At 42.4% G+C, this 18,830-nt stretch overlaps 1 protein-coding gene across 3 annotated transcripts in view; it reads left to right on the top strand.

The window, feature by feature from the left end:
* The first annotated feature begins 263 nt into the window (after positions 1-263).
* The window catches only part of LOC109894579 (runt-related transcription factor 3-like), an 89,137-nt gene continuing 70,570 nt past the window's right edge, over positions 264-18,830 (top strand). Inside the window, exons 1-2 of one of the 3 annotated variants that reach the window (XM_031829038.1) lie at positions 264-454; positions 946-1,066. In XM_031829038.1, coding sequence (XP_031684898.1) covers positions 1,009-1,066 — 58 coding nt within the window. In that variant the 5' untranslated portion in view covers positions 264-454; positions 946-1,008. The remainder of the gene's footprint in view (positions 455-945; positions 1,067-18,830) is intronic. The other 2 variants (XM_031829037.1, XM_020488171.2) reach the window with 2 other exon arrangements.

Genomic DNA, 18,830 nt, shown 5'->3' on the forward strand with positions numbered 1-18,830 from the left:
TTGAACTTAAATGAAAGTAGAACATTCAAAACATGGCCAATCTTAGACCAATCAAAAGACAGAGAGAAAGGAGAGAGGGAAAGAGAGAGCTGTGGAAAGTAAAAGCAAAGAGGAAAAAAAGAAGCTACACAGAGTAAGAACGAAAATAAGAGAGAGAGGAGGGGAGGAGAGGCCCTGTGACCTCACGTGACATGTGACGCGGGCTCCACCACTCAAGGAGGGGAGCTGGAGGATGGCGAGGATACAGAGAGAGCTGTGGCTTTAGCCGGCGCTAGTAAACACTGACGCTCCAGTCAGGTCACCACCGTGGGACACCACGTCTCCTGACAGAGAGAGAGAACCTAGGTAACCTCAGAGCCACTGCCCACTGACGGACCGGAGCAGCACCACACCACACCTCCCTGCCACCCTACCCCAGGCCGCTAACAGGACGTTCAGATCTGATACAGCAACGGTGAGTCCACTGGAAGGCCAGAGTCCTGGAGGGGGACGGTACCACTGCACCTCAGTATAGCCACACTCTCCCTCACTCTCCCAGACTATCATTCTCTCTCTCACTCTCACTCTCCCTCACCTTATCATTCTCTCTCCCTCTCTCTCTCTCACTCTCCCTCACCTTATCATTCTCTCTCCCTCTCTCTCTCTCTCTCTCTCTCACTCTCCCTCACCTTATCATTCTATCTGCCTCTCTCTCTCTCACTCTCTCCCTCTCACTCTCCCTCACCTTATCACTCTCTCTCCCTCTCTCTCTTTCTTAATGCCTTATACCCCTGGTGCAGCAAACATATGCTGCTCTCTTTGCAGGCTTGTGGCTAGGGATTCCTGTGGTAGTCACAAACCCCAAATTCTTGGTAGCAAACGGGCTCTGAGTTCCAGGATCTGTCCTCTCTTGCTCTCCTCTCTCTCACTCTTTCATTCTCTCTTTCAACCCCTGTGTCTCTCCAGGGTTGATCATTATCAACTGTAGAGGGCTGGCGACGACTCTGGCACCACTTCAGGCACGAGGACATGGCTTCTAACAGCATCTTTGATTCCTTCGGCAACTATGGCCCCACTCTACTGAGAGGTAAGAACTCTTTCCTTCTCTCTATTCTCTCTCTCTTTCTCTCTCTCTCTCTCCTCTGTCACGTCTGTGGCTTGAGGTGTCAGAGAGAGAATGATATTGGCGGCTCTGGCGGTCCCCTCGTTCCCAGTTGTTTAAAATGTCTGTTTGGCAGCAGAAGGAGTGTGAGGGTTTGTGTGTGTGTGTGTTTGTGTGTGTGCACGTGTGCGCGTGTGCGCTAGTGCGTGTGTGCGCGTGCGTGTGTGTGTGTGTGTGTGTGTGTGTGTGTGTGTGTGTGTGTGTGTGTGTGTGTGTGTGTGTGTGTGTGTGTGTGTGTGTGTGTGTGTGTGTGTGTGTGTGTGTGTGTGTGTGTGTGTGTGTGTGTGTGTTTGTGTGTGCGAGTTTACTTCCAAAACAAAAAGGGACAGAAACTTTATTTTGGTGTTTGAGTAGACCCTCTCTGGTATCCTTCTACCACACGAATGTCCATAACGTTCCTATTTAATGGGATGAAAGGAGGCACGGGTCAGTACAGTAGCTGAGACCGTTAGACAGGGCCGTTACAGCTTTGGGCCTCAGTGCTGTGTTTTATGTAGTCTTGATGGTGCACACCGTAATGGGCTTCTTACCGCAGGCATCAAGTGGGATATTTTCTAGCTCTCTGGGAGAGTAAGAGGAAGGCTGACCGGCCTTTACTGGAACACAGCAATACAATAAAACAGAAAGAGAAGAAACATTGGTCTGTCTCCTACACTACTTACAGGAGGTACTCTTGGCCTGTGTGGTGAGGTGAGTGCATTACACTCATGCCGAAGACTGCTCTTAATGAAGGAGCCATTTGTTGCCATGGTTACCTCAATCCAGCAGCCCTTACTTGGAAGTACATCCTACCTTGACTTCAAGTTAAGAGAGAATTGTTCAGCTGTTATAATAAAACAATAAATTATAAGATTATTTGATAATAATGTAGTAAAATTAGATTACATGTAGTGATAGATGATTCAATTAGGTTTTTAAGTGAGTGTTGTTGTGAGAGAACCTCAGCCAACACCTTGCACAGTTATTTCAAACACTCTCAACCTTTAGATTTAGACAAGTCAGATATTCTGCTATGACAACCAGAACATACACTCCCTTACTTACACTCCCCTACATACACTCCCCTACATACACTCCCTTACTTACACTCCCCTACATACACTCCCTTACTTACACTCCCCTACATACACTCCCTTACTTACACTCCCCTACATACACTCCCCTACATACACTCCCTTACTTACACTCCCCTATTTACACTCCCCTACATACACTCCCCTACATACACTCCCTTACATACACTCCTCTACATACACTCCCTTACTTACACTCCCCTATTTACACTCCCCTACATACACTCCCCTACATACACTCCCCTACATACACTCCCCTACATACACTCCCTTACTTACACTCCCCTACATACACTCCCTTACTTACACTCCCCTACATACACTCCCCTACATACACTCCCTTACTTACACTCCCCTATTTACACTCCCCTACATACACTCCCCTACATACACTCCCTTACATACACTCCCTTACATACACTCCTCTACATACACTCCCTTACTTACACTCCCCTATTTACACTCCCCTACATACACTCCCCTACATACACTCCCCTACATACACTCCCTTACTTACACTCCCCTACATACACTCCCTTACATACACTCCCCTACATACACTCCCTTACTTACACTCCGCTACATACACTCCCCTACATACACTCCCTTACTTACACTCCCCTACATACACTCCCCTACATGTTTATTTGGACAGTGAAGCTAAAACTTTTAATTTGGTTCTATACTCCAGCATTTTAGATTGTAGATCAAATGCTTTATATGAGGCAACAGTACAGAATGTCACCTTTTATTTCAGGATGTTTTCATACAACTCTGTTTTACCATTTAGAAAGCACTTTGTGAATCTACTCCCTCCATTTGAAGGTGTCATAAGTATTGGGACAAATTCACTTATAGTGTATTACATTTAGTCAGAAGTTCAGTATTTGGTCGCACATTCCTAGCACGCAAAGTCTCTCACCATTACCATTAACAATGGAGGTTAGGGTTTTCTTGGGAGCATGATAATTATGCATCTCACTCATTATTATTCACAATTTATTCATGATTATCCATAATAATGGTAGCATTCACATCAATGTAAAAGTATTCAGAAACATATTCTATTATTATTTACAATAAAAGTGACTCCAAAATGACATAATACATTATTTCCCATTCATTTCTATTGGGCACAAGATAAATGTACATACATTACATGAAACTGTATATATACAGTTCATTCCAAAGGTATGGACCATTATTTTGGTCTACAATGATGAAAACTAAAACACAACCAAAACAAACAGAAATTGCATCCAACAATTTTGTAAAGTCACAAGCTTAACATTCATTGCATGCTAGGATAGGACAAAATGCACTGTACATTAATGCACTGTAAGTGAATTTGTCCAAATACTTATGACACTTTCAAATGGGGGGACGAGATACATAAAGTGCTTTCATTTCTAAACGGTAAAAAAACATGTATATAAATACCCTCAAATAAAAGGTGACATTCTGTACTGTCGCCTCACATAGAACTCTGCTCTACAATCCAAAATGCTTGAGTAGAGAGCCAAATTAAAAGTTTTAGCTTCACTGTTCAAATAAATACAGTTGAAGTCGGAAGTTTACATACACTTAGGTTGGAGTCATTAAAACTCGTTTTTCAACCACTCCACACATTTCTTGTTAACAAACTATAGTATTGGCAAGTCGGTGGATGACACAAGGAATTTTTCCAACAATTGTTTACAGACAGATTATTTCACTTATAATTCACTGTATCACAATTCCAGTGGATCAGAAGTTTACATACACAAAGTTGAAAATTCCATGGCTTTAGAAGCTTCTGATAGGCTAATTGACATCATTTGAGTCAATTGGAGGTGTACCTGTGGATATATTTCAAACTCAGTGCCTCTTTGCTTGACATCATGGGAAAATCTAAAGAAATCAGCCAAGACCTCAGAAAAATATTGTAGACCTCCACAGGTCTGTGTCATCCTTGGAGCAATTTCCAAACACCTGAAGGTACCAAGTTCATCTGTACAAACAATTGTACGCAAGTATAAACACCATGGGACCACGCAGCCGTCATACCGCTCAGGAAGGAGATGTGTTCTGTATCCTAGAGATGAATGTAATTTGGAGCGAATAGTGCAAATCAATCCCAGAACAACAGCAAAGGACCTTGTGAAGATGCAGGAGGAAACAGGTACAAAAGTATCTATATCCACAGTAAAATGAGTCCTATATCGACATAACCTGAAAGGCCACTCAGCAAGGAAGAAGCAACTGCTCTAAAACCTCCATAAAAAAGCCAGACTACGGTTTGTAACTGCACATGGGGACAAAGATCATCATTATGTTTGGAGGAAAAAGGGGGATGCTTGCAAGCCAGAGAACACCATCCCATTTGTGAAGCACGGGGGTGGCAGCATCATCTTGTAGGGGTTCTTTGCTGCAGGAGGGACTGGTGCACTTCACAAAATAGATGGCATCATGAGGGATGAAAATTATGTGGATATAGTGAAGCAACATCTCAAGACATCAGTCTGGAAGTTAAAGCTTGGTCGCAAATGGGTCTTCCAAATGGATAATGACCCCAAGCATACATCCAAAGTTGTGGCAAAATGGCATAAGGACAACAAAGTCACGTATTGGAGTGTCCATCACAAAGCCCTGACCTCAATCCTATAGAAAATTTGTGGGCAGAACTGAAAAAGCGTGTGTGAGCAAGGAGGCCTACAAACCTGAATCAGTTACACCAGCTCTATCAGGAAGAATGAGCCAAAATTCACCCAACTTATTGTGGGAAGCTTGTGGAAGGCTACCCGAAATGTTTGACCCAAGTTGAACAATTTAAAGGCAATGCTACCAAATACTAATTGAGTGTATGTCAACTTCTGACCCACTGGGAATGTGATGAAAGAAATAAAAGTTTAAATAAATCATTCTCTCTACTAGTATTCTGACATTTCACATTCGTAATATAAAGTGGTGATCCTAACTGACCTAAGACAGGGAATTTTACTAGGATTAAATGTTAGGCATTGTGAAAGACTGAGTTTAAATGTATTTGGCTAAGATGTACGTAAACTTCCGACTTCAACTGTATGTAGGGGAGTGTACGTAAGGGAGTGTAAGTAGGAGGGTGTAAGTGGGGACTATGTAAGTAGGGGAGTGTAAGTAAGGGAGTGTAAGTAGGGGAGTGTAAGTAGGGCAGTGTAAGTGGGGACTATGTAAGGAGGGAAGTGTAAGTAGGGGGGTGTAAGTGGGGACTATGTAAGTAGGGGAGTGTAAGTAAGGGAGTGTAAGTAGGGTCTATGTCAGTAGGGGAGTGTAAGTAGGATAGTGTAAGTAGGGGCTATGTAAGTAGGGGAGTGTAAGTAAGGGAGTGTAAGTAGGGGCTATGTAAGTAGGGGAGTGTAAGTAGGGGGGTGTAAGTAGGGAAGTGTAAGTAGGGAATATGTAAGTAGGGGATATATAAGTAGGGGGAATGTAAGTATGGGGAGTGTAAGTAGGGGGAATGTAAGTATGGGGAGTGTAAGTAGGGGTGTGTAAGTAGGGGGGTGTAAGTAGGGGCTATGTAAATAGGGGAGTGTAAGTAAGGGAGTGTAAGTAGGGGAGTGTAAGTAGGGCAGTGTAAGTGGGGACTATGTAAGGAGGGAAGTGTAAGTAGGGGATGGTAAGTAGGGGCTATGTAAGTAGGGAGGTGTAAGTAGAGGAGTGTAAGTAGTGGAGTGTAAGTAGGGGTGATGCAGGTAGGAGAGTGTAAGTAGGGGGTGTAAGTAGGAGAGTGTAAGTAGGGGGGTGTAAGTAGGGAAGTGTAAGTAGGGGATATGTAAGTAGGGGAGTGTAAGTAGGGGAATGTAAGTAGGGGCTATGTAAGTAGGGGGAATGTAAGTATGGGGAGTGTAAGTAGGGGAGTGTAAGTAGGGGGGTGTAAGTAGGGGATATGTAAGTAGGGAAGTGTAAGTACGGGAGTGTAAGTAGGGGAGTGTAAGTGGGGACTATGTAAGGAGGGAAGTGTAAGTAGGGGATGGTAAGTAGGGGCTATGTAAGTAGGGGAGTGTAAGTAGAGGAGTGTAAGTAGTGGAGTGTTAGTAGGGACTATGTAAGTAGTGGAGTGTAAGTAGGGGAATGTAGGTAAGGGCTATGTAAGTAGGGGGAATGTAAGTAGTGGAGTGTAAGTAGGGGAATGTAGGTAAGGGCTATGTAAGTAGGGGGAATGTAAGTAGGGGAGTGTAAGTAGGGGAGTGTAAGCAGGGGAGTGTAAGTAGGGGAGTGTAAGCAGGGGAGTGTAAGTAGGGGAGTGTAAGTAGGGGAGTGTAAGCAGGGGAGTGTAAGTAGGGGAGTGTATGTAGGGGAGTGTAAGTAGGGGAGTGTATGTAGGGGAGTGTAAGCAGGGGAGTGTAAGTAGGGGAGTGTATGTAGGGGAGTGTAAGTAGGGGAGTGTAAGTAGGGGAGTGTAAGTAGGGGAGTGTAAGTAGGGGAGTGTAAGCAGGGGAGTGTAAGTAGGGGAGTGTAAGTAGGGGAGTGTAAGTAGGGGAGTGTAAGCAGGGGAGTGTAAGTAGGGGAGTGTAAGTAGGGTAGTGTAAGTAGGGGAGTGTAAGCAGGGTAGTGTATGTAGGGTAGTGTAAGTAGGGGAGTGTAAGCAGGGGAGTGTAAGTAGGGGAGTGTAAGTATTACATAGTTTCCTCTCTTTCTAGCTGCTTCAAAATTTGATTCGTATTATTTTGCTATCAATCTAAAAAGTCCCTAACATGCCATTTTAACGAGAGCACGTCGCTGTGAGAGTCACTGAGCCATTAATCTGAGGAGGTCTGGGAGATTGGTTCCCACTGTTTCTGCTACAACAAAAAATGGCAAAAAAAATCTCCACTTTATTGAGGCCTGGTTGTTGTGTTAATTAGAGACAGCCACAGGAGAAGTACTACCAGCTCCTAATTGTTTGCAGAATATATCTTAACATTTCTGGAGCCCCGGTTCCCCCGCTACCCACACAAACTCACACACACACACACACACACACACACATACACTCCCATCTGCCACTCATATGAAAACAAGCCTCTGATATCCCAACTGGAACCACAGTACAGTGAGCAGAGTGACAGAGGATGGTGTTCTAGTGTTCTCACAGCTCAGACAGCTACTCAGTCATTTATAGTTTCCTCTTGACAAAGCCGCATCTCTGCACCATATCTTTCTCTCTCTCTCCTTCGTCCTCTTTCTCTGCATCACTAAGTATGCCTCTCTCTCTTATTCCTCCTCTCTCTCTGCATCCCTCTCATCTCTTCATTGTTGATTATCATGCAGTCGTGAGGTTGTAGTTGTTGGTTGATTATCCGCCATTCAAGTATTAGCATGTTACTCTCTAATGTCTGAATAAGATCTGACTTGGGATCAGATCTCATACTTAGTAGGGTTCTTTTGTAATGCGATTCGGATGCTTGATTAAGTTTTTCAGCAGTGTCACTGTAGCGAGAAGGGAAACTGATCTGCATGCGAAAGATAGACTGGAAACAAAGAGAACATTTAAAGCTGTAATCGCCATTGGAAATCATTAGTGAATATGCAATATCCTTTTACAATTCGTTCAGTCTAGAAAATGAAACCAAACTGTAACAGAACAAAGGCCAAAAGTCATTAAATCCTCCAGTTCGATTTGAAAGCATTTCAAATAAAGACTACCTCATGTAAGCAAAATACTCTGGCGGTTAGTTTAACAACTTGCATTACACAGGCGTAGCAATTTGGCCAAGATCTTCTTTTTTTTGATTGAAATCAAACTGTAATTAGGAGGAACGGTTTGAAAAAATCAAGGAGACTGCTTAATGTTTGTGGATAACTTTATGCTTCCAAGTCCTGACTTTAATCCTATGATACATGAATCCTAAATGGAAATGTGGCTGTACAGTGCATTCGGAAAGTATTCATACCCCTTCCCTTTTTCCACATTTTTTTTACATTAAACCCTTATTCTAAAATGTATTAAATAAATGTTTTTTTCTCATCAATCTACACACAAACCCCACAATGACAAAGTGAAAACAGGTTTTTAGACATTTTTGCAAATGTATTAAAAAAACTGAAATACCTGATTTACACAAGCATTCAGACCCTTTACTATGAGACTCGAAATTGAGCTCAGGTGCATCCTGTTTCCTTGAGATGTTTCTACAACTTGATTGGAGTCCACCTGTGGTAAATTCAATTGATTGGACATGATTTGACAAGGCACGCACCTGTCTATATAAGGTCCCACAGTTGACAGTCCATGTCAGAACAAAAACCAAGCCATGAGGTTGAAGGAATTGTCCGTAGAGCTCCGAGACAGGATTGTGTCACTGCACAGATCTGGGGAAGGGTACCAAAAATGTCTGCAGCATTGAAGGTCCCCAAGAACCACAAAGACTCTTCCTAGAGCTGGCCGCCCATCCAAGCCTAGCAATCGGAAGAGAAGGGCCTTGGTCACCTTTCCACAGAAGTGACCAAGAACCCGATGGTCACTCTGACAGAGCTCCAGAGTTCCTCTGTGGAGATGGAAGAAACTTCCAGAAGGACAACCATCTCTGCAGCCCTCTACCAATCAGGCCTTTATGGTAGAGTGGCCAGACGGAAGCCACTCCTCAGTAAAAGGCACATGACAGCTCGCTTGGAGTTTGCAAAAGGCACCCAAAGGACTCTCAGACCATGAGTTGAGTTGAGTTGAGTTTATTTTTTATTTTTACAGGGACAGTGCACATTAATCAACATTTCAGTAAAAGTGCCAGTTTTATCCACCCAGCTCATTTTCAACCGCAGTCCCTGGGCAGGTTATTCGAAATAATTACAATAACAATACAGACAATCAATGAGCAGTGAGCACTGTCAGAGCAACATAGGACAAGCAAGACGTAGCATGCAGACAGAACAACATAGCACAAAAAGCAACAAGAAAAAATCCATAAAAGCAACAGTGTTTCCACACCTCACAAGCTACAGACAACAGACAACATGGAAAGCAGCAATACACAACTAGGGATTATGTCTGATTGGCCTTTAGCCATGTCTTCATGTTTTTTGTGAAAGTGTGATCGGTGGTGCAGTTGTGTGTGTCTGATGGCAGTGTATTCCAAATATGGGAAGCTCTCACAGAGAAATCAGATTGACTAAAGGTGCTTTTCCTTAAGGGAACTAATCCATGAGAAACGAGAGAAACAAGATTCATTGGTATGATGAAACTAAAATTGAATTATTTGGCGGAATGCCAAGTGTCATCTCTGGAGGAAAGAGATGACCTGACACCATCCCTACGGTGAAGATGGGGGTGGCAGCATCATGCTGTGGAGATGTTTTCCAGCGGCAAGGACTGGGAGACTAGTCAGGATCGAGGGAAAGATGAACAGAGCAAAGTACAAAGAGATCCTTGATGGAAAAGCTGCTTCAGAACACTCAGGACTTCAGACTGAGGCGAAGGTTCACCTTCCAACAGGAACTTGGCACACTACCAAGACAATGCAGGAGTGGCTTCGGGACAAGTCTCTAAATGTCCTTGAGTGGCCCAGCCAGAGCCCGGATTTGAACCCAATCGAATGTCTCTGGAGAGACCTCAAAATAGCTCTGTAGCGATGCTCCCCATCCAACCTGACAGAGCTTGAGAGGATCTGCAGAGAAGAATGGGAGAAACTCCCCAAATATAGATGTGCCAAGCTTGTACTGTTATACCCAAGAAGACTCAAGGCTGTAATCGCTGCCAAAGTTACTTCAACAAAGTACTGAGTAAAGGGTCTGAATACTTATGCAAATGTGATAAAAATAAATAAAAAATAATACGTTAGCAAAAATGTCTAAATACCTGGGGTATTGTGTTTAGATTGATTGAAATATTTTATCAATTTTAGGCTGTAACATTTTAAAAAAATTGAAAAAGTCAAGGGGTCTGAATACTTTCCAAATGCACTGTATACATCTTATCAGAAGTCATGAACTTTTTAACTTGACTAGTTCAGAAAATTGTCAACATCAAAAGTTCTTCAGAATTGTTTCAATATCTATCTCTATTGATTAACAACTCAAGAGAGATCCTGTATAGCTTACACATTGATTAATGTGTTCAGAAATGTTCTGAATATCTAAATAAAAGCACAGGCAGAAACCCTGTCCACAAGCAAGTATAGAATGATATTCTTAGTTCCAGCACATTAAGCAGCAGCATATCTCAAGCTGAGAAGTGAACACATATGAGCATGTGATGTGCAACATCTGATGCGCTTTGCATGAGAAAAGAATGTACTTCACCTCAAAAACCTCACTCCTGTAGCACAGAGAAGGGGAGAGAGAAAAGAGAGAGAAAAGAGCGAAGAGAAGTGAGAGAGGGACACTGAAGCTCTTACGGTATTTATAATACTAGGTCAGTGAGTACACTATGGCTGAGTGTAAGTGTGCGAGATGGAGAGGCTCTCTAAAGGCGCTAATCTGATACAGACGAACAGCTCGTGTCGTTCTCCGATAATAGCCACAATGAGGTTACACCTGCTCCTCTCTCTGCTCCTCTCTCACAACAGACCTGTTATCCAGAGACACACCAAGCATCCAACCATTACTGGAGATATAACCATCTGAGGTATGCTAAATACTCACAGAACCAACATTAATAGCTTGGTATCTCAAATTCTGGAAATCTTGTCAATACGATTAAGGAAAAAAGCCCACACTCACTTTCTTTATTGACTTTTATTGGGTTACAAACCTTCCACTTTGGCTGTATTCAGTGTTTGAGCCAGATGATGTACTTAGTTTACAGTGAGTCGGATTGGGCATAGGCACTGGGTCATATACTTGGTTTGGTTCCCTGGCTACTTTTCCTCCTAGTTGTTTTCCTCCTAGTTGGGAAGCTTGTTTTCCCAGCAGGCCCTTTAGACAGGAGGACGTTTAGACTGTAACGCTCAGGGGAGCCAGTTCCTTTGTGGCAGAAAAAAGGCCCCAGTTTATTAGGGTGGGAATGGTTTTATATGTTTGGCTTGTTGCACTGTATGAATGAAAGTTAATTTCTGTGTGAGAAAAAATGTACAATGCTTCGCCACGGTAGTAGTGGGGTTATTTTGGTGGATTCTGGGAGGTGGTCTGGTTAGTTCTACAACTTGGAAATTTAAAGCTGAAGGAGTCATGACTGTTAGAATTGTGTGAGAAACTTTGGGTAAAACCCTCAAAGGAATTCTTTAACATTACGGAAAATCCTCAAGATGAATTTAACGTAAGGATCAGATCTTTGATGCCAAAAACATTACAACAAAGTTATTGTGACAGTGTCATAAGTTACTAGACAGTAGCTTACTATCAAAAGTGTAGAAATCTGCAGTGAGGAAGAATGGCCCCCGGGGAATTTATTAATCACTTAGACATGTGGTGTGTTTTTTCCTCCCTCCTAAATGAATAATATAGTTAATTGGAAGCCAGTCAAAGCCTTTCTGCCGAGCGTCAGGCCTTCAAAGCCAAAACATGGAGATTGGCTGAGTGAGCTGAAATCTGTAACCAGATATTAAGAGTTTCAATATTCGAAAGCTAGGCAAATAATGAAAAACTCACAACGGCCACCGAGTAGCAGAATCCTGTCTCCAATTTAGCCGAGTATAATATCTATTTATAAAACTCTGAGGGCATATTGGATGGGAGCAACGCTCTGGACTTGATTAGTGTTGTAAACGTTTGAGGTACTTATTTACTTTTTGGACTGTCTCATCTTTTTCACTGTCTGTCAATACCCATTGATGGGAAACGCCTTCAGGGGTCGTCAACAAGATGGCTTCCAGGTAGAGGAAGGGAGGAGACGTTTGCCGATTTTGTGGTCAATCAACCCCCAAACCCCATCTCCCCTAAATTGTTTGGCTGAGCATGTTAAACTATATAATGTTGGTCAAGGTTAAAGTTGTGCTAAGTGTTGGTGTAAATAACATTTTCTGGTGGTCAACCAGCAACCACAAGGCTCCAAGTTGAACCCTTTTGGGTTCTGTTGAAAGGGTTCTACATGGAACACAATAGGGTTCTACCTTGGACCAAATAGGGTTCTTCAAAGGGTTCTCCAATGGGGACAGCTGAAGAATATTTTTTGTTTGGACAAGTAAGTATTTTGGAAAGGCGAACAACTTATATTTCCATCAACAAACATCACTGGAGGGGTGACCAACATGTTCCTGAAATGAATCTTGAAAAGAAACTAAAGATAGACTTTGCATTGCATGGCATGGCTGGTGTGTACTGTGAATATGATCTGATGCTGGTTCCCGGCCAGTGGGCCATTGTGACAGACTGGATGAAGAATGAAGAAAGCTGTATGTGGAGTCTCAGCCCCTTTAGCACAGTTCATCCAGAGTTAGACTGCACGTTACGAGCAGCTCTCTGATTGTCTATGGCAGTTCTGAGGAGACTGAACGCTGTGAATGTATGCTAAATACATTACCACACCACCCTCAGACGAACAAAAAGGAGAAAATATGTATTATACCCTTCCATAATAATTACAGAATGAAATAATTGGTATGGTGAGAGACACAAATGTTCAAGTCTGTCATGATACAATGCACTGGGATGTCAGCGCAATTTATAACGTCTAGACAAGTTATTTAAACTGGGACCCTTCGATGTGGAAAATAAATATCGGAACAGGAACACAGGAAATTATTCAGACGACGACAATATGTGGATAACTGGATAATGAGATAGAAATGATCACAATATAGTTTTTTATTTGATATTTTAAAGTCTCCCATCTACTATATATGGCTGCTATATTCAGACGAATCATTTCTTTAAGTTTAATCACCTTCTCTTATGAGCTGATAATATTTCATTAGGCCCTTATGATGCTGTTGGTTAAATCCACATCATTACTATCGTGCTCTTCATGACCTCATCCCTTTCGTCTGAGAGACAGTTGAATTATGAACAAACCCAGGCTGTTAATGTTTTATTTCACTTATTATGCAGTTGTATAACATATGCCCTAAGCTACAGCTGGTTTCATGCAATGAGGCAGCTGACATTTAGGGACAAGCAACAGTCTAATACCGCCAGTGATTATGGCATAGTGACCTAAGTGTGGCAATAATTAAGTTACAGGAAGATGATATAAGTACTATTAAGTCTTAATTGCCATGTCATTAAGTGTGTATTACCGTGTAATTAACTATGATTTCAACATTTCCCAAACAAGTCCCTAGTTAGAAGTGTTGGGCTAGTGAAGGAGAAATTAGATCATAACCAACAACTAATTTAAAGGAAATTAAAGACTGAAAATGAAGATACTTCTTGAACATAAATTCATTATATGTAGTTTGTAAGGCTATCTTGTGAACAAGATTAAACAAACCTAGACAATAATTGGAGTCCGTATGACCTGAATTTGAAACTTCTAGAGCATGTTGTTGATTTTCAGAAGGCATGACCCCCTCCCTGCATGCTTAGTGAATACCGTTAAACAGATGGTTTGAAAAACATCCTATCTGTAGCCACAACATAAAGACAAATCAGCCCATTTAGGATAGTGCATGACAACTATTGAGGCTCTTAGTTTATTTTCACATTCAGCTCATTTCAGTTGCCTAATGTACAGTATGACACATCTGGTCATCTGGTTTTAATGTGGAGACATGGAGCAATTCAACAGCAAAAACAGGTCAAACTGAACGTTAAGACTGAAGCCTTTTTTCCCTTCATTACAAGAAATCTTTAATCTTGCTCAAAACATCCATCGCCCATCCCTCTTCCCAAAAGCAATAAAAAAAAGTTAATTACGGTGGAGGAAAAATGCAGATAATGATAGGATATAGAAGCTGTAGGCTATGAAATTGTTTTTTATACTTTTTTCTCGGTTTTTCAAAGAAATATCTCAAGTTGTTTACGTTTAGTTAATTGTCTTTGGTGCAATAAAACGCATGATTTAGGGATGTGACAACCTGCCCAAAAAGTATAAAAAGTTATTTCAAGAGACGAACATTTCAGAAATGGGAATTTTTACTTCTTGACTTTTTGGACACAATATTAGTCATAGTGAAACTGTCCTCTGTGAACTGAACCCTCTTTAATGTACTGTACTTTAAGACTATATTTGGCAGATATAAGGGATTTGGCTTTTACATTAATGTCTTCAAGCAAATGCCAGTCAATTGAGTGTTGGTGGTCATAATGTATTTTACCGGTCATTCAGCTTTACCAGTCACAGGATTTGGGGAATTTCTACTTGTATAGTATGTAGATACCATAGCGAGGCGCAGTGTTTTGTCAAATAGGTAGCTAAAAATGAACAACGTTTGTATACTGAAACTCAATACTGAAAAGGCCATTCTACAACGGGTTAGTCAAAACTAACAGCGTGTTGAGACGCATTCTAAGCCATACTAAAAATTCAGTTTAGCACAGGTAAGCCGATGACGGAAAAATGGGAATCTTGTTTTCTGTTCCATCTGAGGAATCTCTGCTCATTCACTGTCCCATCAGCCAAGCCAGCCAATTCATTTACTGGATCTCCACTGTGAAAGGCATCTAAACATTATTTCCCCTTGCTTCTAGCCTAACATTTGGTTTGCAACAATGGGGGTTTGTAAAAACGTTTGCTGTCTGTCTCTCGACATTTGCAACATGGATTCAATTTTTGACATATTTTCTCAGCCAGTCGAAATCATGAATCAGCATCATTTTTATGGATATATACAAAGAATTGTCAACTAGAAAAAAGTGTAAAAAAAACACGTTTCTGTTATTCTAGCTGCATGGTTTGACGCAACTGTGTTAGCAGTAGTTGGCTAGCTAGCAAGCAAGAGATAAGAATGTTGCCAGCCCGCATGGCAATGGAACATTTAGAATGAACGACTGGATATAGACTGGGTCGCATCTCTAACCGATAGAATGAATGGCCAGCCAGCTTGACTAGCAAACAAACTGTAGATGTGTCGGGACACAGCTGAGGAATGAAACAGTAGCCTATGAATACATTTGTCAAAATAACGTTTAAAAAACAAATTGGTAACCCTCAAGGTTGTGCAAAACGACAAAACAACTTTTTTAGCATGGCTGTGCTGATTTACGGTACTCAGTTCAGCCTTGTACCTACAGTATGAATGCAGTGCAACCGTGCTAAAAACGTTGTTTAGCTTGCCCTCTCGTGTACAATTGCTTTATTGATAGTGAACATGACAAGAATACTAAGAATGAAAAGAATGCTACAAAAAAACTATGTAAGAAGAAGTATTTTCCCCCTATAAGACTGACCTGAGGTAACCTTGGTGTGGATCTGTACCTTCTCTCCAGCTGCTCAGTTCTGTAATCCCTCAGCAGAAAGCCCTACACGGGGGAATACCCCCCCTAGCTATGGAGCAGAAGTGGTCCCTCTATCCCTTCCCATTCTCTCTCCCTTCTCTGTCTAGTGCTAGGTCACTCCATCTGGCTCTGAAACTCTTCTCACAGACAGGACACAGACAATCACGCACGTCGCACACACCCATCACACACGGACGCTGCACACGCAGCCCTCTCCACACACACACATACAGACACACACATGTCCAGACAGCTGACTGTGAATATCTCTGTGTGCTGAGTCAGAGAGAAGTACTGTACAGTGTGTCAACATGATGACCATGTCATTCTCTCCCTCTCAATCCTGTCTGTCCTCAGTGTAATAGTCAGTAAGAGGTCACAGATGGCCTCCTGTTGATTTTATAACAGTCCAGGAAAAGCCACATTTGGGGTAAACGCTGACTTGTCTAAAAATACTGTGTTGTAAACCATCCTCCCTGGCAGTGGTGATGAATCATTTATTCTCACCTTCTCCCCCATACTGCCAAACACCAACAAACCATCAGCTGAAAGGTAAACCACTGTGATTTAAATCCTCACAAACCAGACTCGTCCACACAGCCTACACTGAACCTGAATGTTACCATCAACAAGAAACCTCTTATCTTCACACCATCTCATCCACCATCTCTTTGGCATTGAGACAGGATGTAGACTACAGGGCTACCCCTGCTAACGTAACCAACCAATAACCAAGCCAACAGAAAGACTTGTGTGTTACATGTAGCTAGGGGCCAACCAACGCTCCTTTAATCAGCATCAATTCACAGCAAACAGTCAGTCAGTCAGTAGACTAGAAGCCTGTTATGGGTTTGATCAGGCTAATCACCACACAACCAGCCAGACTCCATCCTCCTGATTGGATTTATAAACGCTTGTTTGTTGTCATCGTCGTTAGCCTGGCCCGCCCCGGCACTGAGGAGCCCGAGTGGCCGAACACAGCAATCAGAGGATTACAGATGTAAGATCTTAATTTGAGCCAGTTTGCTACAACAGGTAAACAAGTAATCCTGCAGCAACAGGACATATTAATTATTATGTGGGTTATAATTAATGGACATTTTTGTAGGGGTTGATACCTTTTTCGTAAGGGATAACATAGTTGGAAATGTCTAAGTGGAAATTGCAAACTTCAGAAGCCATTTTAAACCTCAAATACACTACAAGTTGTACATGTACTGCATTGCAGGAAAGTTCTCCCACAACAGGGTGATCAAATTAAGATCCTACATCTGTAGTGATCAGTTAGGTCTTCTCAGAGGCTCTGAGTCACAGAGAGAGAGGAAAGGTAAGTACGCTACACTACATGGGGCAAGGTGCTAACTACGCATGGGCAATGCCACTAGGGATTAGTCACAAAGATTATGAGAGGAAACACTCCGTCACTAGAGTCAAGCTCATAGAGAGGCAGAGACAGAGAGAGATGAATGGAATGGAGAAAGAGAGTCTCCGTCTGTCCGGACACTGTGAAAGAGACAAGAATTCAATAAAAATCACAGCGATGATGCTGATGAGGTGATACTGATCCCTTCACTTATTATGATTGAATTCAAACTCAGTTGGGTTCAATTTGATGATTGACAGTAATAATTTTGTGCACAAAAGACAAGAGTAGTTTTATTGCAGGTGATAAAAGGATTTACTGTATGTCTGTGAGTCTCCTGAGCTCTTGAAACTCTCTGACGGAAAGGAGGAGACTCATCCTTCCTGCATCGGGATGAAAGCCTTCAGGCCCATTGCAGGAGCTCGCTGCTTCCAAGAGTTGTCTAACGTCTGCAGTGGAAAGTGCCATGGACAGTTGTCAGGAAACAGGCCCTGGGTCACTGTTTGATTCTAGTCTTGCTCTGTGGTGAGACAGACAGGGCCGGCGAGATTGAAGTACAGTGAATAGGGAAATAAATGTGATTTCAATATATGGAAATGCTTTTAGGCATCTTTACACTTGAAAGAGTGTGACAGAACCTGGGATGACCTTTGTTTAAATACCCAAACAAGGACGAAAGAAGTTTAACGGGGCAGGATAGCTGCATAGACAACAGGTGAGATAGTGAGTAAGTGAGTAAGTGTGTGTGTGTGTGTGTGTGTGTGTGTGTGTGTGTGTGTGTGTGTGTGTGTGTGTGTGTGTGTGTGTGTGTGTGTGTGTGTGTGTGTGTGTGTGTGTGTGTGTGTGTGTGTGTGTGTGTGTGTGTGTGTGTGTGTGTGTGTGTGTGTGTGTGTGTGTGTGTATAGACAGTATAGTAGGCACATCACTTTGGCACAGTCAGGGATTAGGGATTGTTTGGTGAATTCCTTACTGGCTAGCCTTTTCTTCTTAGCAGTCATACCACTCATACGTGACATACCTTGTCTTGTTCCTTCATATTTCCAGAGGGAAGGGGCCCTATGCTCTACAAAAAAATAAAAACATGTGGCTTTTGTTGCAGGAAGGAATGAACAACAGCATTCCGTGAGCAACCACATGAAAGGTCCCTCTCGCCACGAGGCTAAACGAGGGCAGGCTCCCCTGCCTCCTTCTCCTGACGCGACTGTGACTAATTAACTAGAGAACAGAACTGACACTCCAGTCTATACATCTTCTCTTCTCCTCTCTCCCCTCTTCTACTCCAACTCTCTCCTCCCCTCTGTTTAGCTTTCCTCCTCTCTCTCCCTCTCCATTCTCTTCTCCTCTCCTCTCCGCTGCTCTGCTCTGCTCTCTGCTCTCTTCATCCACACTGTTTAATTGTATAGGGCTCCACTCTGTGTTACGGCAGAGGGGACAGCCACACACGAGCACAAAGGGGCATTGTCTGCTGGTGAAAATGTGGTTTACAGGCCCAGCTATAATGGCTTCGCGGTTGCTGGCAGCCATGCGTGCTTCCTAATATTCGGTTCACATGCGATTTCATTTTGGGAAAACACTGAGTTATGGGGCTTTGCCTTTGTGAAAGAGGGACGCCTCGCCTCACAACTTATTTTTGGAGCCGGCGGGCTCGGGACTCAGCCAGCCTGGCCTCAAAGACTAGACGTAACATAGTAGAAGTAAATCTGTGACAGCCAGTTTATGACAGAAGGTTAGGGGAGAGTGGAATAAGTTGAGCCAAAGGGTTAGTTGAGCCACCCATTGTTTCTAGGAAAACATACACAAAACGAATCATGTGACCAAATATTTAAGATATTCAAATATTCAAAAGTTAGAAGGAAAAAAAAGGTTGATTGAATACCCCATGCAAATGATGATTACATTTTGCCAGTTTTATGCATAATATGCAGAGTATTTTTGTAATGTGTCATGCATATGAACTCAAGATGGAGCAGACATCATCATGCCCTGTGTATACAAATGTAAAACAAGC

Source organism: Oncorhynchus kisutch, linkage group LG7 (assembly GCF_002021735.2).
Source record: "Oncorhynchus kisutch isolate 150728-3 linkage group LG7, Okis_V2, whole genome shotgun sequence".
In the NCBI taxonomy this organism is placed as follows: domain Eukaryota; kingdom Metazoa; phylum Chordata; class Actinopteri; order Salmoniformes; family Salmonidae; genus Oncorhynchus; species Oncorhynchus kisutch.